Here is a 23476-nt window from a genome sequence, read left to right as displayed (position 1 = left end):
TTAGCTGATTATAATGTGTATGGCACATTCCTATACATACTTTCACTTTTTATTCATGATCCTGTTTCTAATAAAACTGTTTCAACCAGTTCTGAAAAATAAAAGCACTGAAATGCCCAACTGGCTCAAAGTATACTGGCTTCCAGCAGCTGCTGTGGCAGAGCAAAAAAAAAAAAGAAGGCATCTGAGGACGGAGCCATAGCCACGTTCCCACATTCTTTTCACAGGGACAGAAGCGTCACCATTTGCTCACGTAGTTTGTTCTTCTGGATCTGAAACGAATTAAAAAAAAGAAGGGAGGAAAATCAGTCTCATTGTCCAGGATTGTTAAATGTCAGTTGGGTTTTCAGAAGGGTAATACACTTAAGTCATTTAGTGGAGGCTCTTATTCCCCAAATTAGTGCAAATTCCTCCCAGAAGGGCAAAACAGATGAAGGGTGTGGTTAGGAGGCTTTACCTTCCCTGAAACAGTGAGCGGGTAGCTATTCACAAATGTCACGTAGCGTGGGATCTTGAAATGAGCCATCTGAGGGGGACGACGACAATGGAGATTAGCAATGACTAAACCTGTTTACGGGTTGTTAAATCTCTTGTAACCTTACATTAGGAACACAACACTAAGCATTTAGGAGATTTAACCAAAGGCGGACGTTGGTAAGAGAAACTTGTATTTTGATCCATCACCTTGCCCTTGCAGTAAGCTCTGATGTCCTCTGCACTGCAATCCTGGCCCTCCTTCAGTCTGATGCAGGCACACACCTCCTCTCCCATACGCGCATCTGGTACACCTATCACCTGAAGAAGACAGCGCGAAAGAAACAACGTTAGCCTACCTCTCTACGGATTCAGACAAAAAGAACCACATTCTAATCTGAAACAAACTATACTGCTTCGGTTCGGGCGTACGGAAACTAAAACATGGAGGATTCACCTGGGCTTCCTGGACTTTAGGATGAGTGTGTAGGAACTGCTCAATCTCAGCCGGGTATATATTTTCCCCCCCTCGTATGATCATGTCCTTGATGCGGCCCTCGATGCGACAGTAGCCATAATTGTCCAGCTTGGCGATGTCCCTGCAGGTAGGGAAACAAAAACGGTCAGACACGTAACTCAAAGTAGAAACAGCGGCGGAGGAGAGGGGTTAACACCAGTCCACTCACCCAGTCTTATACCAGCCCTCTTTAGTAATGCACTCGTCCGTCTTGGCCACATCATCCCAGTATCCCAGCATCACACAGTAGCCCCTGATCATCAGCTCTCCTGTCACCCCGAGGGGCAGAAGTTCTCCAGAGGAAGGATCCACTACCTTAGCCTGAGGAACAGATGGGAAGGAGTGTGACCCCCACTTACCATTTATCTGGGTAAAACTGTAATATGTGAATAGGTTTACACGGAAACGCAGCTGGTAAATAAATCCATAAAGGACATACCTCGATGTGATGGGAAATGCACCCGACGGTCTCCGACCTTCTTTCAATGTTGTCTATCGGGAAGCCACAGAATGTTACAGGGCTGTTCTCTGTGGTTCCATAGGCAATCTGTCAATCATGAGGAGAAAACAAAAGTGCACGCGCGCACACACACACACACAGAGCTCAATTACACAAAACAACACCGCCAAAGAACTAGTGACGGCTCCACACAGCCAATAGTTTGACGACATTTGCAGAGCTGGGCTGACAATGGGTGTGGAAAGTCAGCCTGGCAAAGGGGTCCCTGTCAGCACTGAACTTCAGAGTTTACACAACTGAGTCGGCGAGGAGCGGAGGGGTGAATCGGCCAGCAAGCCGGGGAATGGTTACCCGGTGAGGTATGTGGTGCCCCTCTGACAACTGGCATGCCTATGCAGCAGGACGGTCTACAGTAGGACTGCCCGCATGCCCCTCCTTCAACCTCACCCACACGTCGTATCAGCAGTGGCCTTTGACATCACTGTTTGCATCAGTGCAGCGTGGCCAGCAAGTCCATTTCAATCCTTTCTGTCTGAGGACCAGTGGCGTTTTTATGAGTAAAACATTGGTGGGGCACAAATCATTTCAAAATATAGGATATATACCAGTAAAGCTACACAACTCCCTCTTGCTACTGATGTGTTTATTTAACACATCAACAAACAGCGTGGCTCCACAAAACACCTTTAACGACAGAGCGGCTTGCTTCTACCAGGTGTTGTAGTACACATACTGGAGAGAGAGAAACCTTGTGTAATTACTCTCCTTCTCTCTCACACCCATGTAAAAATACCACTGTCACATTTACAAACCTAAATTAGGAATGCAACCAAGGGCCATACGCAAACAGCAATGAGCTCAGTACCACTGAAGGCCACAATGAAGCGGAAAGACGACATTTTAGGGATACAGATCCATTCTATGACAATTCTATTCTGTCCCATGGTACTGCGAGTGAAGGTTTTTACCCTCTTCAAGGTGGAAAAGTTCCTCTCTGACCTGGATGTCGTCATAGGTGTTGTTATGATAATTTTCAGCAGAGTGACAGTCTCAGCAAAAGCTTCCTCTAGGTTCTCATGGATGGATCTCAACAGAGACAGGGCCGTCTTACCAGTGTGAAGCTCAGTGTGGCGGTACAGAGTGGTCAGCTAAGACTTCAACTTTTCCTTGTTTCCTAGAGGCCATAGTTTCACCACACAGTCAAGCTCAGATGTAGGAATGACAGGAAAAATTGTGGAAAGAGCGAGCTGTAAACCAGCTTGGCAGCGATCAGGTGGTCAATTTGTGAAAACCTCTGCTCCACCTGGGAGATGACTGTGTCGCATACCTCCTTCATCACCGGCGCTGTGTTGGTTACTCGTCGGCCTGGCTCGTCTGTTCCATCGTGAACGGTGGCAGCCCATACAGCAGTTTGCTTCCGCATATTCTGGACATTCTCCTTGAAACAGGTGAGCGCACTACTAATCCCAGATGCATCGATGCTCCGTTTTTGCAGAGTGTTGTATAAAACATCAACAAAAAAAAATCCAGGAGCTGCAGAAAGGCTCGGTCCCAAAGTGTTTTTGACAGGCCGTATGCCTCACTTATGGTGGCATCATCCCATCCTGGTTGTGTGTGTGTGTCCTCCATACACAGGAGCAGCGCAGCGTAGTTTTTCCAAACTGCATTGACAGTGCCATCGTACAGCGGGTGGCCTTGGAATGCTTCTGTGTTGCCTCAGCAAGTGCCGCAACACGTTTTGGAGCGCCAGAGAAACTGGTGCTCGAGTATTAAATCCACTTTATTTATTATTCTACTTTGATCACACTAACATTCTGAGCATGCGTATTAATATTCTCACACATACAATGTACATTGCATTGTGAGAGAGGAGCTAGCCCCACATTCATGCTTAGCCTATGGCCTACTACTGCGAACAAGAATCGGCAGAATGCAGTCTGAAGCAGCAAACCAGGGACCAATGAAAATGAAATAAAATTCTAACACAAAATTATATGCAATTTAGGAAGATGCTATATTCATAGATAATAAATTATAGGAAGTAATCTTCGAGAAATACAAATAATTTTGTTGCAGTTCTTTCTGCCCCTACTGACCAGTTGCCCCTGCTGAGGACACACAGTCAATGACATAAAATTGAAATAATACATTGAGTGAAGGCTGAGATTTGGCAGCAGGACCAGTGAGGACAGAACGGGTTGTGGACTTTGACCTGTTTGCTCTATGATTAATCGGTTGTCACACAGGCCTATCATGCTGCAGGCAAAATGTTACAGGTGCGATGGGGGGCAGAGGGGGGCATCTGGTAGTGATGTGGGGGGCAGAGGGGGGCACCCGGTAGTGATGGGGGGCCACAGGGGGGCGTCCGGTAGTGATGGGGGGCCATAGGGGGGCGTCCGGTAGTGATGGGGGGGGCAAAGGGTAGCGTCCCGTAGTGATGGGGGGCCATAGGGGGGCGTCCGGTAGTGATGGGGGGCCTTAGGGGGGCGTCCGGTAGTGATGGGGGGCCACAGGGAGGGCTTCCGGTAGTGATGGGGGGCCATAGGGGGGCGTCCGGTAGTGATGTGGGGCAGAGGGGGGTTGTAACTGGTAAACCAAGAGACACCGACGCAGCCTTTTGGGTCAGCGACCGTGGGAAAGTTCACCTGGACAGCCAGGAGAACGACGTTCCCAATAAAACGCTACATTTGTTGAGTAAACTCGAGATTCCACTTATCATGAGGGTGTTCATCGGGCTCACAAACACACCCATCCGAGGCCAAGACCTATGAGCTGAGCCAGCGATCCTTAGGGATGAAGTGTACTCTCCCGCTCGCTCGATCCCAAACCCGCCCTGCCTCTGTCACTATCCAGGTCAATTTCATGTGGCCAACAATGAGACCGTGCAATGAGACTGTGCGTTTGGTCTCACATCTGGTTGGCTGAGGCCCACTAAGAGGTAAGCACACAAACCCGAGTGACAGCTCACGGAAAAGAATGTGACAACACCCTATCCACTTAAACTCTGATTCTGCCAAATCCAAAAACCGAAAATGAAAACTGACTGTGACCACAAAGATCATAAGGTAACAGTTTACCCCTTGAACGTTCATATTATTTTGTAAGGAAAAAATACGTTTTAAATATGTTGTGACTTGGAAAGGAGTTTTGCCACTTGCCAACCATCTGGGGACAATCATGGATTATAAAACATCCACACGAGAGGCTCCTTTTCCTCAGACCACAGACTGAAAAACAATAGAGAGGTCTGGAATCCTAATCACTGCCACTGTAACCCGTTAATGGTCTAGATCTTCTCTAGATCTCTTCTCAGATGCCACAAGCCTTCTATGGAGAGTTTCCATAGCCCCTGTGTTTCTGCATCTTTATTGCTTGCTCTTTATGGCTCTAGGCTGGGTATCGGTGAATCACTTAGTGATAATCACTCAGAGTTAAAACTCATAGGAAATGTGTGCTTATCATTGACGCTCCTGATGTTTAGGGGAAGATCAGGACCTGGGCCATGCAGGGTTAAACTCTGAGACACTTGACTTCCTCTTGCAGCCTCTCCCTCTCCACGTAACAACCTGGCGAGCTGTGTGCTTAGTTTTTTCCCTCTCAACTAAATGTTATAAATAGTGCTGTGTTCTGTTGCATTCCTTACCGAACTTCATTCAAAGTCAGTCTGTTTTGCACTGCCTACCTCTCACTCTCCCTCTCTCGCGCACACCAGCCCACCTCTCGCTTCTCCTCTCTGAATCGTTCACGCTCGGTCCCTTCCCTAAGGCTTTTTCGGAGGACTTTCCAGCCGCCTGCAGCCCGTGACAGCGAGACCCTCCCGGAAAGAGACGGCAGACGAAACGAGGTGGACTGACCGACGACCAGAGTCGAGGGCAGCGCTTGACGGCAATGCGGTGTGTGAGCTTCTTGTCGCTGGGCGCCAGCCTGCTGCTCCTGGGACCGGCGGCATGGGGCTCGCCCGGCCAGTGCCCGGCCCAGTGTCACTGCCATGGGGACCTGCAGCACGTCATCTGTGACGACGTGGGACTGAAGAAGATCCCGCAGGTGTCCGAGGCCACCCGCCTCCTCAACCTGCAGAGGAACAACCTGGGGGGCCTGTCCAGCGGCTCGTTTGCCGGCAGCAAGGGCCTCATCTCGTTGCACCTGCAGCACTGTCAGCTGCGCGAGATCAGCAGCAATGCCTTCAAGGGGCTCAAGAAACTCGTCTACCTCTACCTGTCCAACAATGAGATCACCAGCGTCAAGCCGGGCGCCTTTGAGGACCTCGCGTCGCTCACCTACCTCTACCTGGACGGCAACCGCATCAGCGATCTGCCAAAGGGCATCTTCTCGCCCATGATCAACCTGTTCATTTTGCAGCTCAACGACAACAAGCTCCGCGAGATCAAGCCAGGCACCTTTGCCGGGGCCAAGGACCTGCGCTGGCTGCACATGAGCGGAAATGAGATTAGCTTGCTGCAGCCAGGCTCCCTGGACGACGTGGAGAACCTGGCCATCCTAAACCTGGACGGGAACAGGCTGTCCACCTATCCCAGCATGGCCATGAGCAAGCTGAGGGTGGTGGAGGAGCTGAGTCTGGCCAAGAACCCCATGAGGAGCATCCCAGACAATGCCTTCCAGAGCTTTGGACGTTACTTGGAGAAGCTGAGCCTGGACAATATGGGCCTGGAGAAGGTGAGTCTTACAGACCGTTTCACCTCTGTGAGTGAATTTAATTTGGGCTATACCAAAGTGTTCTCCCTGTCCTGGTAAAAAGCAAGGCTGGTGAAATGTGGCAACTCTGAAATTAATAGACACAGTAATCACCCAAATTGAACGATAGACCTGTTTTCTGGCTACAGGTGTGTGCGTTTTACATGGAGGTTGTTTACAAACATTTGAGAAAATCAAACTTACACCGTAGGTTTTTACTGGGTACAACAAAGAATTGAAGCATTTAAATGTCGTAAAAGAACCAGTGGGTACATCTTGTATTAATTATTTTGAATGTAATTAAATGTAGAGAAGGCCAAATTTGATAAGCTGCCATTAATGTGTGTGTGAATTAGTCTGCCATGAGAAGAGAATGAAAAAATAATAAGAATATTGAATAATACGCTTCAGTATGTGGAAATACATAGTTTTCACATTCTGGCCTTCTAATTCCTAGCCACCCCTTTGAATTACGGAGGCTTTCTGGTTGTTTCTTTTGGTTCTTGGCTTCCATAATTAATCTGCTTGTTTACATGTACATTCTGGCTTGCCACCGGCCAACTCCCCCCTTTTTCCAGTTGTCAAAAAAAATGTTTTCTTCTCAGTTCTGTGGTCACACTGTAAGGTATGTGTTTCGTGAGAGCTTGTTTAGAGGACTGACCTTTCAGATTTTTATGAGAGCGAATGGAATACTGAGACCATCCTTACGATCTGGTTCTTGTGCTCACTCTTCAAGTATCCTAAACCGATCCTTTATCGGTGGCATGATGACTCATCCACCAATATAGGAAGAATACAAGGGCTCGGAGTCAGGATGTGCATGTGCCAAGACCAAGGGGAGATCTCTAACGGCTGGTCATTGGCAAAACAGATTTTGTATATCCTGATGGGTCTGCTGACCTTAAAGCACAAAGAGATCATCAGTCAGAGCAGTATAACTATACCCCTGAGAGAGTGTGTGTGTTTATCGGTGGAGGAAGTTGTGTAGTTCCATGCTCATGCGCATTTGGTTTGGTAGGCCGTGGACTGTAAAGACGGTACTCATGTCCCATTCACGTTGGTGAGGATGAGACATGAAGCTGGGGAAGGATGACGTCCCGGCCCTTTACATTGTGGACATGGGAATGAAATGGGCGTTACACAGCGCACACGTCTCCCGCATCGGGGGATTCCAAACAGTGTCACATGGCCAAGTGACATCATCTCGTTGTGTCACAACAAAGTGCTGGTACGGGCCAAACTCTTCAGCTTCACCACTTGCTGTAAAAAAAAACGCATGCACGCAGTACTACCAGAATTCCTAAAGGCACATCACTCCTTCGTCCGAAGACCATCTGCCTAGGCTGACCCAGGGACGGATAGGAACGCACTTACAGACCCAGAGGAGAGAGCTTTTCTACCCAGTCCACGTTAACACTGTACCTGCCATAACTCTGTACTGATAAAAAAAAAAAGAGCGACCTTGCTGCTCCCCTTGCATTCCAGGCAAAGTTTATTCAGCGCTACAGGTTACTTCAATATTTGCGGGTATTCATGCTACAGTTTGTGAACAACATTCCGCAGGAGAAAAGTATAAAACACCAAGCTTCTGTCAGGCAAACTTCACCTGTAATTCACAGAGCAGGATAAGCAGCAGGAGATGTGGAGGTTTTGGTGGTGGTGGTGGTGGTGGGGGGGGTCACACCTGGTCAGCGAGAGTAAATGGCCTAATGGGTGTATTTTTAGGGTGTTTTCGTTGGCTGGCCTATATCCAAGCATGTCCAAGGCTAATTCTTATACCAGATTTATTTTCAGCAAAGCTTATTTTTCTCCCCCCCTGTAGGAGAGTCCTGCCAACAGGTCAGTAAGGGTTAGGAGACAGGTAAACAGAGGCAGGGTGTTCTGTGGCCCCACCAACAACAAGTATTTTTAGCTTGCCATCGGCCCTCTAGTGAATAGACAATTGGGCTCTTTGCAAGCATTCCTGGCAGAGGAGCAGCTCAACAGGGGGGGAGAGAGAGAGAGAGAGAGGTTGTGAGTTAGAGAGAGGTTGTGTGAGAGAGAGAGAAAGTGAAAGAAAACGAGAGCAAAAACAACCTAGCCCACTGGAAGTGATCCATCTTCCATTACCTCCACCTTGGCCCTGACGGCCCTCCGCAGTGGAAATTTCCAAAAAGAGCCTTCAAATCAACAGCCTCATCTCTTATAGACTTACATAAGACATCCACCCAAAGCAAACCACACCCCCACCCCCGCCCCGCCCCGCCCCTCCACTAACGGCTGCCCCGACCTCCTTTCCATCCCTCTTTCCTTCCTGTTACAGGTAGAGCCAAACTTGACACGGCAGCATCAGTTCATCTTGCACCTCTATGAGCCTCACAAATGCATATGAAGTTGGGAGAGGGGGGTGGGCGGAAAATCCAGATTAAACAAGCAGCGGTGCAGGAACCAGTTAAGGACTGGGGGGCCTTCACGTCCGAAAAGAAGTCCTAAGAGGGAAAAAAGGATTCCCTCAACCAGCATCACCGTCTGTCCTGTGAGGAATACTAACAAGGTCTAACTGGAAGGGTTTAAGTCAACTATTTCTATCTCAGGGGTTCCCAAACATTCCCCCTAGGGCCCCTCTTTTCATATGCTATGTTAAATGTGAGGGATCGAGTACATGCTTGTTGAATATTTCCTGCACTGTACATAGTTTGAAAACACCTCAAAATATATTTTACAGAAAATATATTATTAATGATAACAACCTGATTTCACTGAATATTATAACGCTACAAAATATTTATATAAAACCTCAATTTTATTACAGATTTGATCAATTGATTGCGGGAGTTGCAAACTGTATACAATTACTGTTGAAGCAAAGTGCAAGTTTTTAAACTTGCCAAACTTAGGTCAAAGCCCAGCCTCTGAATATCATAGGGACAAATCAGAGATATTCCAATGGAACTTATAGCAGGTGTTGTAACAAAGTCCTCTAATTTAAGGGTACCAAAGACTAACAATATGTAAAAATTAACTATTCATGTTATGCCTCAATTCTGCAACCTCTATACATCACCCGATGATTGGTTTAATCCCTGGTGATGCACTGCCTGGCTTGTACTGCAACCATAAGTTCCTGCATGTTTCGGGGACATATTCTTGCGTGTTCAGCATGTGAAAGGCATGCACAATGGGATTCAGATTGGGGGATTTACTTTGGCTAATCAATCAAATGGATTTATTCAATCAATCAAATTTATTTATAAAGCCCTTTTTACAACAGCAGTTGTCACAAAGTGCTTTACAGAGACACCCGGCCTTAAACCCCAAGGAGCAAACAACAGTAGTGTTAATCAATAACCTTCCACTATTCAGCCCTGAAAGATTCCTCTGGTGTTGAGTTTGAGGCCAATATGCATGGTGAAGCACCATTCTATGAGGTTAGCTGCATTTGGATGTCTCAGCAAACCAGAAGTTTTCATTCAGAATTCCTCCTACTGATGCCATCAGCGGTTACATCGACGACAAAGTGAGACAGTAGTCATGACCGTAGTATATGCACACAACACCACCCCATCTACCATTTATCACAATTTAGGTGGTAGGCTGACCTGTTGACTCACATTTCCATAAGATCGGCTGCAGGACTGTGCAGGTTATTTTAGGTACTTTTCAGGCCATCTTGGATTTTAGCCTAACTGGCATTTTTGTACCTAGCCAGCCTTTGTTGTTCAGCTGGTTAAATTGAACGGTAGCGGCTTACATGTCAACACCTACCTCCTGGAGAGTGTGTCACATTTGTTGGACAGTTCTTTTGCACTACAGTGAGCATGCTTTAATCATCCACTGTAGAGATCTTCCTTGGTCCACCATGTCATAAAGTATAAACAGATGATTTTGACCTAATGTTTTGGCAATGTCTCTGATCCATTTATTTAGATTAATTAGCCTCATGATGGCCAGCTTGACTTGCAATGACACTTATTTGGTCCTCATGTTGTCAGACACCAGCAATGTACTCCAAATTGCAAACGTATAGCAGAAAATCAACACTAGACACAGACAGCTCTATTGTGCATGAACTAACAGTGTAAACAAACACAATTGCCTAATAACAAATAGAAGTGAGGCCAAATTTTGGTACCATAAAATAGGGGACTATGTAATGGTAGAAATGGTTCATCCAATATTAAAGCTGACAGTGTGCGCCTAAACCACAGTCATGGTATAACTTCAAATACAAAGTACAGGAATACAGAGTCAAAAAACAATGTGTCACAATCCAAAAACCTTTTGGGTTCACTGTTAATTTTTTTTTATCAAGGATAGATGGGAACCCCGATCCACCTGATACATGAATTGAGGCAATGAGGAAGCTATTAAACCTGCAAATAACATCTTTCTGTTTGAAGGAAAAGCTATTCTTGTTCATAAAATCACGGTGGAATCTGGAATTGTCTAAAAGGAAACTTAAAAGCCTGTTTCTGTATCGTGTCTGTATCCTTGCCTACAGTTCACTGATGACGCATTCAGCGGCGTCACGGCCCTGAAGTATCTGAATCTGGACAACAACAAGCTCAGGTTTCTGCCCAGGAGTCTGGAGTTCACCACCATTACCAACCTCACGCTCTCCAACAACCCCTGGAGCTGCAACTGTGTCCTGGCCCCTCTGCGCCTGTAAGAGACGACCGTCGCACTCCTCACATCCAACATAATCCATCATAATCCCAGTCTTGGAATAGAGCAACATTCACCAACAGCGGGACGTTTAAAGTTGCCACTCAAGAGAACGTCCAACTCCCCGTCTGACTGATTGTCTTTGTTTCCTCTCATTAGGTGGATGGACTCAAGCCGCCAGCGTCCAGAAGCCGTGTGTGCATCTCCGGCCTCGCAGAGAGGAAAGCAGATCAGAGACAGCACCGCATTCAGCGGCTGTAAAGTCAAGGCAAAGAGAGCCAAGGGCATGCGCCATTAAAGGCAGGTAATCTGACAGAGTCGAGGCAAAGAGAGCCAAGGGCATGCGCCATTAAAGGCAGGTAATCTGACAGAGTCGAGGCAAAGAGAGCCAAGGGCATGCGCCATTAAAGGCAGGTAATCTGACAGAGTCGAGGCAAAGAGAGCCAAGGGCATGCGCCATTAAAGGCAGGTAATCTGACAGAGTCGAGGCAAAGAGAGCCAAGGGCATGCGCCATTAAAGGCAGGTAATCTGACAGAGTCAAGGCAAAGAGAGCCAAGGGCATGCGCCATTAAAGGCAGGTAATCTGACAGAGTCAAGACAGTGACTCAATAAAATACGGGACTTGCCTGTTTGCAGATAAGTTGAAACTCGGTTACTGGACAAGTGAGTCGAGCAAGATAAGCTACTGAGTATCAGTATAAGTGTTTGGAGTCGTAGAAACATAACCAGTCACAACACAACTTGAGTCACAAGGCTTGTGACTGTGTCCCATTTTTGTTGGTCAGCTTCTGGCGTCAGGGCTTCCCTCCCAACATGACTTCCTATGAAAGGGGTTCATTATGTGTTTGGGGCTGAGTCAGTAACACTTTAAGGTTGGGAGACGGGTTTGGACTGGGCCGGCTCGACATTCTTCTTTCACCGTCTCTTCCCTTCAGTCTGTCCCCTGGCTGCTGTTTTTCCATCTTGCCCTCGGGGTCCTGTCCGGATCGGAACAACGTCTCCCGGTCATGGCGTTGACCAGCAGGGCAGACTGTTTGACTTGGCCGGTGTTTGTGTCTTTCCACAGGAGACGCTGCCAGGGGGGGGTGGGGAGAGGCGTGTCCAGGTGACGGGCTCGGCGCGTGCGCACGGGAAATCGTGAAAGAAATGCAAACTGCTACTTCAAGACTGTCCAGACCACTACCTGCCATACACAGGGGGTGAAACATGAAATGCCCAAACACACACAAAAGAAACCCCCCAAAAAAAAACTGTTTAAAAAGATTTGTGTGTTGGAGTTCACAGACACTACATTCGCACAAACCCCACACAACACAGACAAAGATGAATCACTACACACACACACACACACACACACACACACACACACACACACACCTTTTTTTCAACAGCCAAGGAATTAGTCAGGCATCCCACAACTAACGGTCAGACCTTCAGGCAGCCATGTTGACTCTCTTCCTCTCACTCTTCCTGATGCCCCCCCCACCCCCTCCCAAAAGAAAAGTCCAAATGAAATGCTCCATAGCCTTTATCTACTAAAGGTCAGTGTCTCACAGTTTCACTCCACGTGAGACGTCCTATGTCAGACAGCAGCCATAAACAGCTGTCATTGTAGCATGAATTGACATGCCTCCCCCCCCACTCAAACTCTGACCAAAGGTGAATGACACATCGACACGGCGTCCGCGGCTAAGGACGTTCTCCCGAAAAGGTTGAGACAACAGAGCGATGGCAGGTCGAAGTCGAAAACGAACAGAGTCAAAGAGGACGTGGACAAAGTGAGGACTCCAGGTCTCCAACAGTATGTTTTGTTTAAATATTGTCTGTTATATGTATTTAATCTCCCCAGGGATACAAAGATATTAAAATGATCACATGAATGTGGTTGGGCCGTTATTGCAGTGCATTTAGGTCAGTCATCACAACGGGAAATGGTGTACAGTTCCAAATGGACATGAGAATATGTAGCAAAGGTGTCATGTCTGAGTCTTCTATGATAAAGAAGTAATATACTAATTCTTTGGCCTTTTCCAACCTCTGCTGTAGTAATGCTTCAGTCGTTAACACCTACAGACACTGTGTGACATTGAAAACAACAGACTTTACTGCTTTACTGCTATGTCAATGGATTGTCTTTAAGCATCAGACAGCACCCAGATTCTGGGAGCATCATCATTCTTCACTCTTGAGCATATTTATGTATATTGAATATAATCAACTTGTTTTGACTTTTGGAGGTGAACAATTCACATCCAATAAACATCCAGGTAAAAAAAAGAAGTTGTTTTGTCAGACTTGATTCCATTTTCAACTGCTGTGCTCAGACCAGTTGACAGAGACAGACTCAAAATCAAAGGGGTGGGGGGCCAACCCCTCCCCTGAAGAGCTACAGTTGTATCCCAGTATAACACCATCTGATTCAATGTTGCTGTGTAGCTTATTAGCAGAACCATATTTGTTTTTGCTGGGCCGGGACAAACTGCCTGGGTGAGGTTAACTCAACAAGACTGCCAACATCAATCCGTAAGGATTCCCAGGTGTAAAAATCTGTTGACGTAACACATATTGAGCACACCCAGCAGTGACTGTCCTGATGGCCACGCCAAATGCGGTCTAGAGCTTTTCACTCTAACCAGGAAACCAGGTGAGTGAAATCTCTGGACAATCAATTACACACACTATTCAATTACCGGTCTTAATAAAATTATATATATGCACATTACTCACAATGAGCTCCTTAATGCCAAGGGTACAAGTGACCTTCTTTATAACCTCAGGTGGACAAGGGGAACCAGCCATGATGCCTAAAACAAACACATGTCCTCAATGACATACATCTGCCAACACTGGTCCTCCAGGACCCCAGAGTATTCAGTATGCAGGATTAAACATTAAACAAAACAGCCTATGCACAGTTGATTTCAGGAACTGGATTACCATGATGAGCCGAGTTACTCACCTGCCTCCACTGACGAGAGGTCAAACTTGGCCAAGTCAGGCTGACCCAGCAGATCAATGAACATCGTCGGAGTTCCATAGACAAAGGTGCACCTGGGGAGGTTGGGAAAGTCGAAAAACCTGGGTTCGAGGCACAAAGGACAGCCTACACCGCAATTCACTGTCCCAGAAATAATCCTTCACTGACATTTTCCCGCCGAGAAATCTCTGGCATACCTTTCTTTCTCTATAGCCACCAGGTTGGCATGGCCGTCGTACCCAGCCGAGGGGAAGACCAGCGTGGCGCCGTGAATGGCCATGACCATGCCGCCGCCCACCGAGCCGAAACAGTGGTACAACGGAACAGGCAGGCAGATGCGCACCCGAGGCTGAGGGGTTCGATTCAGATTAAACACCGATCGGACCCACGGTCCGTAACTGTGCGTGTCTGTGAGGGCGGTGCACTCACCCTCCATTCATAGCCCACTCGCATGCCGATGAAGTAGGCGTTGTTGACGATGTTGTGGTGGGACAGGGTGGCTCCTTTGGGGATGCCTGTTGTGCCCTGATGTCGGAAAGACCAGGGTTGTCAGAGACATACGGGGGGGGGGGGGGGAGCAGCAAAGAAATTGAGAAAATTGCATGTACACACACAAAACCTAAAAGCCCTTGAATAGGTTCACCGGGACATGATTGGACGCTGCGAGTTCCTCAGAAACGGGTCCAAAAACAGGGTAACATCACCACATTGTCGGCATGTTGATCACCACGTCCGGGCTAAACGCTAGCGTTGGGATTCGACCTGAAGTGAGAGGAGGGGGACGGCGGAAGAAGTACCGATGTGAACTGAATGTTAACGGGGTCGTCGAAGGACAGTCTCTTCTGCAGCTCCTCCAGCTGTCGCATGTGTTGGCTGCTCCCGGCCTGCATCACGTCCTCCAGGTGGAACATCCCTGGCTGACGGCTGTCGGTCACGATCACCATGCGCAGGTCAGGGAGTCTGAGAGAGGGCAGGCGAGGCCCAGTCATTAGGCCCAATCTTACAGAACTGTCACATAGACGGCAACGACGTAGAACAGAGGTGCCTTTCGGGCCACGCAAAACAGGAAATCGCGCCCGCTCTGCCGATTGTGTTTCTATCTGCAATGTTCACAGCTCCGCACCTTACAGGACAAGGTGTACGTTTACTTGCGGTTTGACCTTCACCCAATTTCATCAAGTGTACAGAGGCAGAGGGTAAAGAACAACAGCGTGGTCATACCTGGCGCTCTTGACAGACCCTGGGGTAGCAGTGTCGATCTCTGGACAGATCTGCCGGAGCACGTCACAATACTTCTGGGTCTTAAACTGGGTCGGGCACACAACAGCATTGCATCTCACCTGGGCCGAGACCAGAAAATAAATGATTACATTGCCCTCCTCACAAAACAACAGCATGACACGGTTGTCCATGTCATTATAGACGCTAAATATTTCAAAAGCATCCAGGGGCCGACCCGAGTGGAGGACTGTTGTTACTAAACACAACGTCTGAAGTGAAATGGCCACCAACTTCAATGACCCACCTTCCTCAAAGCCAACTCCAACTCCTTCAACTGGTAGGCTGGGTTCACAGACACCTGTCAGGAAACAATAAATTAACCACTGAAACCATGTGCTTCGATGCTCATGTCCAAGAGAGTGCAAAAACGAGCGCATTTGCTTCAAGTAAAGGGGCAATCAGCAGTTAAAACAATAATAAAAGTTCTCCGCTGACCTATTTTGACAAAACGTTAAGGGAGTTGGCCAGAGAAATGTAACAACCTTCGTAGCCATAAAATGCATACTTGGTCGATTACCTTCAACCAACTGTGAGGCTGTACAAATACTCCAAAAACAAACACTGGAGTAGAATTTGCTTGTATTCTGGCTTCCGACGCTGTGTGCCGTTGACGCCCTCTATTCTTTGGTAATCAACAGGTGCACCAATACCAGTCATGGCAACTGCGGATTGCCCCTTCTACGTGCCACCGGTGTCATCGCTCACCAGTATAATGCCAGCCTTGGCTGTGGCATACTGGAACAGAACCCACTCATATGTGTTGGGTCCCCAAACGCCCAGTCTCTCTCCTCGTTTTAGGCCCATGGCTAGGAGGCCGGCAGCAGCCTGGTCCACCTGAGACAGAACGGAGCACAGTCAGAACAGGCAGGCAAAAGCCGGACTCTGGAAAGTTCCTCACAGCAACACCGATGAGAGATACACAGGGGGTTGAAAGGTCATTGTGGCTAGCCGTATCGGCAATAGGTAGTGCAGTAGAAATTGCTTTCTAATCAGTGATACCAGATCTGCTGTGACCGGGTTGCAGTACCTCAAGGAGAAACAATCAGTTTTCTGTGTCATGCTCGGTCATGCTCGGTCAGACGGCTCATCTTACCTCAGACACCTCCACATTTTGTTATAAACTTAATGAATAACTGATTACACATTAACACACACACACACACACACACATACGCACACACACAATGACAAAGCAAAGTAATTGTAGAAAAATTTGGCAATTCATTCAAAATAAAAAAACATCTCATTGGCCCATGTTTTCAGTTAGTGTTACATACACATTTAAAGTGCTTTTCATTTCTAGCCCCAAAAAATTAAACAGGCACACTGGAAGTAAAACTAGCCTGAAAAGAAAAACGCACATTTAAAAAACAAAGAATACAAATAAAACATCAAATTTAAGAGGGCTTAAAGAAGAATGGAATGCAGTATAAAACAAAGGTATTTAGCCTGGATTTAAAAGTAGTTAATGTTAGAGCAAGTTTATGAATTTCAGGCAGCTTGTTCCAACTTCCATAGCATAATGACTAAACGCTGCCTCGCCAACCTTTGTCCTCACTCTGGGAACGGTTAGCAGCCCGGACCCTGAACAACCTGACGGGTCCAGACAGTTCATACCGAGAGTAGGTCTGAGATGTAACTCAGCCCTGAACTCGGCCCTGAGTTATTTATTGACGATAAGTCATTAGGAGCTCCTCATAACGATTAGCAGGTAATTCCCTAGAGGTGCCTAGTGAATGTCATAACTGTCATACACATTAACAGTGGTGCATTGAAGCTTTAAAAAATAAAAATAAAACATTTAAAAAACGTCCCAATTGTGCAGTCATTGATTCCACAACTTAATATCTGTGCATCTCCTCCTACAATAAACTTACAGGAACATTCAATTTTTCTACATTTTAGACCTAATTTTCACTTTTAGTGTTGAGGCGTCATGCTGTATATGGCTCGTGCATCCAACTAATCATGCCTACTTTCTTAGTCCCCAGTATCGACACTACATGCCAGTTGGCTACGGTCAGTTTGTCCTGTCTGGTGTCATTTATTATATCTCATCTGAAAACATGATGGATCTGAGGTATTCTGCCTCTAATTTCTTTGGGGTCCTGTTTAATCTAAAGTCCACCTGATTATGTTACTGAAGACTCACCCCGTCACAGGTCCCAACCCACCTAGTTGGATTTTTCAACCTGCTGGACGCCTGAACACTTTACTATCTTAATAAACAATGCGGCCATGAATGGAAATTCACTTCTACAACCTCCCGTTTGTTTGAATGACATTTGAGTGAAAGGCCAGGGTACGACTGCGTTGTACACCCCACACCAACTATCTGGTTGGAATGACCACTCACATCCTGCTGGAACTGCGAGAAGGTCTTGCGGACCCCATCCTGCAGGAACACCAAAGCCTCCCGGTCTGGCCAGCGTTCGGCCGCAGCCTGGAGTGTCTCGCCGACTGTACTGCACAGCAGGGACTTGGAGGAGGTGCCGTGGGCATAGCTGGTGGTGAGAGTGGGGATGCTGGGAGGACTGTCCACATGTATTGCACTAAATGGGACATGAGAGAGAACCACAGGGTTTAAAGGTCCTGAATCTGAAACAATCTGGAGTTAAACATTATGGGATCTGGTCCGTAACAGAGCCTTGCAAAGCCTTAAGAACAATACAGAACTTAATAAATGCGGACTGCAATGGCAAGTTGTTTAATTAAATAGTTCATGTATTTGAATGGTGTTTAAGCGGTCTTATATCCATTTATTTGTATGCACTTTTCTCTAAGCCATTGTTTCTACTTTTAGTATTTCTTTCTTTACATATATTTTATACCATCATGACTATGTACATGAACTCTTAACCCTTTCTTTTACCTGTTAAGCACACAGAAATGCAAAAGTATTAATGTTCCATCCATTCACCTGTTTGCTAGTATCAAATCTGCCAGTTTTAACTGTTATTATTCAAATTTGATGTCAAATTGGGCATATGATTACAGCAGAAGGCCAGTTAAACATTTATTCTGCTTCGGTTCAGAATGTCTCCGTTAAAAAGTCCTTCCAGCTGGCAATGTGTTACTCTGGGTACAACTCCACGGTGCCAAATGTTAAAAAATGAAATGAGTCACCAATGCAATGGTGAAAACGAGGCATCAAAACAAAGTAAATTAGTTAAATAGGTGATAAATAATGACCAGTAATGCATGTAAATCTTTTATTACTTATGCTATTTTTTCACAATGGGAGGTTTTGAAGTCACCAGTCCACCATTTTGGCCCTCATAAAAATGAAGGGAACTTTCCAGTATTGACATTGAATCAAGTACACATTTTATGGCAAGGCATACTTAAGGTTAAAGCATTGGTCCAGCCAATGTCAAACAAATAAGCTAGTTAAACCTACTTGCTCCTGTAAGATAAAATTACCGCTAAATTACTAAAAAGAGTTGAATTCTCATGAAACACAAAATTCATAAGGATGGGGAGTTTAAATAGTGGATATGGGCAAGGAAGAAGTGGAGTACATTATACACACGTGGACAGATTCATCCACTGGTCCGGCATTTCTATATAAGGCAACACTTCAGCTGAAATGTGATATGTCCTCCCTTTTGGGCCTGAGGAAATGACCCACACCACAGACAGAAAGAGAAGGACCACAACAATTTCCCTTCAAAATCAAAGTCACACATTGAAGAAAGTTAAAACAAAAACAGTTATGATAATACAACTAGTAATATTGTGAATTTGTTTAGCAGTGTGTATGGAAGCGTTATCCTCCTGGAATACTGGAACATCATGAGGAAGTGTTTGCACCAGAGGGCTCACCTGGTCCTTATTAGGTCACTAATATTAAAATATAAAGGTGTCTCTGTTATATTGTCCACCTCCTGTTTGTGCCCCTGGGATCAATGAACTCTGCCATGATGATCTACGGTGATTTGTGGTTCGTGAAAACCACTTCAAATGTGACTCCAATAATATCAAAACACCATTCTTCGTGTAAATTTATGGACGAATGTCTTCATTCATAATTGCATAAACCAAGCCAGTATGACAAGAGACATGGCCGCTGTTAACCAATAAACATTAATGTGGGTGTTGCCTGGCGCCATAATGGTTACATGGTATCTCTTCATCCATGTCACTCAGTGTGATTGTATTTAGCACACATGCTCAGGGTTATTAATCTAGCTAATTTATAATCGATCAATCAATTTGGCCACATGGGGGACAGCATTGGACAAAAATAATAATATTATTATTTCATCAATTGCAATACTTTTTTTGCCAAATTAGTATCTCTTGAACCGTTCAAGCCACAGAGACCAAACCAACTTTGCTTCACATGGTTAGGTTATCCTAACTTATAACACTTAAGTGTATAAGTGTACGAAGAACATTTTAACTGCATACATACCACAAAATGTACCCTTAAACAATCTCTTTTAAAACATTCTAGCTAGAGTGACCAGTGGCCAAACCAGCTTTGTTTCAAATGTTAGGCTATTCCAACTTAAAAACTTAAATATGCGTTGACTATGACGACAAACATTTGCATAATTGGTGTTGATCAAGCCTCCAAAAGTACCTCTTGAACCGTTCTAACTAGAGAGACCAAACTAACTCATACTTAAAAAAACAGTATAAGCCCAAGGAACTTATCTTGCAAAGATAAAAGCTAATTAACTTTAGAAAACATTTACATCACCTGGACTTGTGGTGGATACACAGTTTCTCAATCGTTTTTAAGCCAAATATTAAAATTATGTTAACTGACAAGAAACCTGATTGTTTCAGGAGTTCATTGATTTTTGTGGACCTTATTAAACAAATAATTGGTTTCACTCAGCACATTTTGTATGCTTATTCTGAAATGTGTACTTTAGTCTTCAACACCATTTATTTTGCAATCAATTCAAAAAGAGAATCAAACTTCAATTATATAAATGATGTTCCTAATTGAAAGGATTTTTTTTCTGAATGTGTACTTTCCGAACTGACTTGAAAGAAACGTTTACAGAATGAGACTCTTATTCTGAAGGATTCCTGATAGTACAGTCACACGGCCACCACTGTAACTCTCTTTCTTTAAAATGACTTCATTAAGAGATTCATAATAATCCGACATTTAAAGTAAGAAAGCAACCAATAATGGAACACTTGACAAATCAACCAGAATCAAGTATAGGCAACGAGTATACACATTTGGGAAAACAAGGGCTACTTTAGGTGTCTCCAGAAAAATAAGTCAATGTTGCAGTTTGTAGGCTCCTTGTGGAGTCTCCAGGGAATAAGTAAATGCATGAAGCAGTTTGTGCTACTTCTGAAGTCTTTAGAGAACGTCAATGAAGCAGTTATTTTGACACAGATGAAAAGCTACAGATCATCTGATTGTGCAACTGAAAATAGGATTATTTTCTTCAAAGGGTGAAACAGCAAATCCAAATTTAAATTGTAACTAGTCGCAGTTTACTTAAAGATACATTTCCAATTAATATGTTTTTAATCAATATTCGTTTTTATAATGTAAATAAATACCATGAACACGTTTTCAGCATAACTCGCCAAACGCCTTGAGCAGGGAATGTACTTGATTTTTGCTAAATTTTAACTGGCTTGAAAAAAAAAAAGACGTTCGACCGAAATGGCTGAGATCCAAATGCAATCCTCGAAAACATGTTTTTATTTAATTCCTTTTAAAAAGTTAGGATACGATAGTTCTATAAAAAGATGGAAAGATACAAATATTTGATGAAAAAAAATTTACTAATATTTTCAGCAATTCACATCGAGGACGCATCATCGATAAATTCCTTCAACTGTTTAAGCCCAATGAATTCATCTTGCAAAGATAAAAGCTAATTAACTTTAGAAAACATTTACATCACCTTGTTTTGTAATGGACTTGTGGTGGATACACAGTCTCTCAATCGTTTTTAAGCCAAATATTAAAATTATGTTAACTGACAAGAAACCTGATTGTTTCAGGAGTTCATTGATTTTTGTGGACCTTATTAAACAAATAATTGGTTTCACTCAGCACATTTTGTATGCTTATTCTGAAATGTGTACTTTAGTCTTTAACACCATTTATTTTGCAGTCAATTCAAAAAGAGAATCAAACTTCAATTAAAAAATGATGTTCCTCATTGAAAGGATCTTTTTTTTCTGAATGTGTACTTTCCGAACTGACTTGAAAGAAACGTTTACAGAATGAGACTCTTATTCTGAAGGATTCCTAAAAGTACAGTCACACCGCGACCACTGTAACTCTCCTTCTCTAAAATGACTTCAGTAAGAGATTCATAATAATCCGACATTTAAAGTAAGAAAGCAACCAATAATGGAACACTTGGCAAATCAACCAGAATCAAGTATAGGCAACGAGTATAAACATTTGGGAAAACAAGGGCTACTTTAGGTGTCTCCAGAAAAATAAGTCAATGTTGCAGTTTGTAGGCTCCTTGTGGAGTCTCCAGGGAATAAGTAAATGCATGAAGCAGTTTGTGCTACTTCTGAAGTCTTTAGAGAACGTCAATGAAGCAGTTATTTTGACACAGATGAAAAGCTACAGATCTTCTGATTGTGCAACTGAAAATATTCGTTTTTATAATGTAAATAAATACGATGAACACGTTTTCAACATAACTCACCAAACGCTTTGAGCAGGGAAAGTCCTTGATTTTTGTAAAGCTTTAACTGGCTTGAAAAAAAAGACGTTCGACCGAAATATCTGAGAGCCAAATGCAATCCTCGAAAACATGTTTTCATTTAAGTCCTTTTAAAAAGTTGGGATACGATAGTTCTATAAAAATATGAAAAGATTTGATGAAAAAAATACGAAGTACTTAAAATCGAGGATGCATCATCGATAAATCACTTCAACTGTTGTATAACTGTCCAATTGACCACATATTTCCTAACAGAAAGCTGTTAGATATTAACACTCGTTTGGAATACCGTCCAGCAACACAATGCTAGCTTACCTCTAACCGAAAGCCCGAGTGTTTTAACGACAGTCAGTGTAATGTACGTTTAGCAGATGCACTTTGAACCGAAGCTTAGTGTTAGCAAACGGTTAACTGTGTTGCCAGATACCGCAAAAGAAACAAGGAACGGAGACTGTCAAAATAAGCCCAAAACAAGCAACTTGGAGCTGCAGACAAAGCCCCAGAAAGCATCGCCTTTTTACACACACTTGAAGAACAAGAGAGCCGTCTGCTCTCAAGGGGTCGAGTAGGTTTACCTGACATTTGAAGTTACGTTCAAAGTCGTCAAATAAAGCGAAAATACAAAGAGTTTTGTCTTTGATGCAGTATTACATCTAAAGCCAACCTTTATTTTACCAGCTTACTACATATACAAATATTTTCATCATATTTGCGAACACCAAGAAAATAGAAATGTATTTCCGGTAAATTGAACGCATCTCTAGCCATTGAGCTCATTTAGGAAGGGTAAACATTCCACAGTTGGTAGTATCCCAGATGTACACGAATGTTCCAGTTTTTATGAGAGTGTTTTCCAACAAAAATCCTGCAGAGGAATTTTAGTATTATATGATTTGCATAACAATGTAATAGAACCCCCCCCCCCCCCCCCCCCCCCATATAATCCAACAGAATATATTCTTATTATGATGTATCAGAAAAAAGTTTATCCAATAGCTCCATGAACGCTTAAATACTTTCTGGTTGGCAGTACATAGTCCCCAGGTAGATTTTGGCCCATGCAAAAGGAGGAGGTTCATAAAGTAAAAAAAATCTCCAAGGATTACAGAACTTGGTTGTATCTCCAGCGTGTCCTAGGTCTTCCCCGGGGTCTCCTCCCGGTGGGACGGGACCGGAACACTTTCCCAGGAAGGCGTTCCGGAGGCATCCAAAACAGATGCCCAAGCCACCTCAGCTGACCCCTCTCGATGTGGAGGAGCAGCGGCTCTACTCTGAGCTCCTCCCGGGTGACCGAGCTTCTCACCCTATCTCTAAGGGATCGCCCAGCCACCCTGCGGAGAAAGCTCATTTCGGCCGCCTGTATCCGGGATATTGTCCTTTCGGTCATGACCCAAAGCTCATGACCATAGGTGAGAGTAGGAACGTAGATTGACCGGTAAATCGTTTCTTCACCACGACAGACTGATACATTGACCGCATTACTGCAGAAGCTGCACCGATCCGTCTGTCAATCTCCCGTTCCATCCTTCCCTCACTCGTGAACAGGACCCCTAGATACTTAAACTCCTCCACTTGAGGCAGGTACTCTCCACCAAACTGAAGTGGGCAAGCCACCCTTTTCCGACTGAGGACCATGGCCTCGGATTTGGAGGTACTGATTTTCATCCCCACCGCTTCACACTCGGCTGCAAACCGTCCAAGTGCATGCTGAAGGTCCTGGCTTGAAGGGGCCAACACGACAACATCATCCGCAAAGAGC

At 44.8% G+C, this 23476-nt stretch overlaps 2 protein-coding genes across 5 annotated transcripts; one reads left to right on the top strand and one right to left on the bottom strand.

The window, feature by feature from the left end:
* Window positions 1–46: 46 nt before the first annotated feature.
* On the bottom strand, window positions 47–22295 carry acsf2 (acyl-CoA synthetase family member 2). Its single transcript, XM_010865749.3, has 16 exons — window positions 21700–22295; window positions 17403–17598; window positions 15752–15880; window positions 15291–15344; window positions 14987–15105; window positions 14563–14725; window positions 14195–14290; window positions 13963–14114; window positions 13748–13839; window positions 13516–13592; window positions 1431–1538; window positions 1161–1312; window positions 932–1073; window positions 685–795; window positions 458–526; window positions 47–272 (listed from the first exon to the last, which is right to left on the bottom strand). Exons 1-16 carry the CDS (start codon window positions 21807–21809, stop codon window positions 222–224), a joined length of 1821 nt encoding a protein of 606 aa, XP_010864051.2. The 5' UTR covers window positions 21810–22295; the 3' UTR covers window positions 47–221.
* chad (chondroadherin) lies at window positions 5277–13346 on the top strand. Of its 4 annotated transcripts, XR_004575732.1 has the most exons (5): window positions 5277–6125; window positions 10624–10787; window positions 10947–11055; window positions 11111–11366; window positions 11855–13346. XR_004575732.1 is itself a non-coding variant. In XM_013133925.3 (4 exons), the coding sequence occupies exons 1-3, from the start codon at window positions 5340–5342 to the stop codon at window positions 11083–11085; spliced, it is 1089 nt and encodes a 362-aa protein (XP_012989379.2). In that variant the 5' UTR covers window positions 5277–5339; the 3' UTR covers window positions 11086–11087; window positions 11855–13346. The 4 variants fall into 4 exon arrangements, 2 of the variants coding, with proteins under 2 accessions (XP_012989379.2, XP_028975424.2); XR_002196807.3 differs by having other exon boundaries at window positions 10947–11366; XM_013133925.3 differs by lacking the exon at window positions 11111–11366 and having other exon boundaries at window positions 10947–11087.
* Window positions 22296–23476: the final 1181 nt, after the last annotated feature.

The sequence above is a fragment of the Esox lucius genome, chromosome 5, assembly GCF_011004845.1.
Source record: "Esox lucius isolate fEsoLuc1 chromosome 5, fEsoLuc1.pri, whole genome shotgun sequence".
NCBI classification, from domain to species: domain Eukaryota; kingdom Metazoa; phylum Chordata; class Actinopteri; order Esociformes; family Esocidae; genus Esox; species Esox lucius.
The sequence above is the reverse complement of the archived record's forward strand: the minus strand, read 5'-3'. Positions and strand labels throughout refer to the sequence as shown.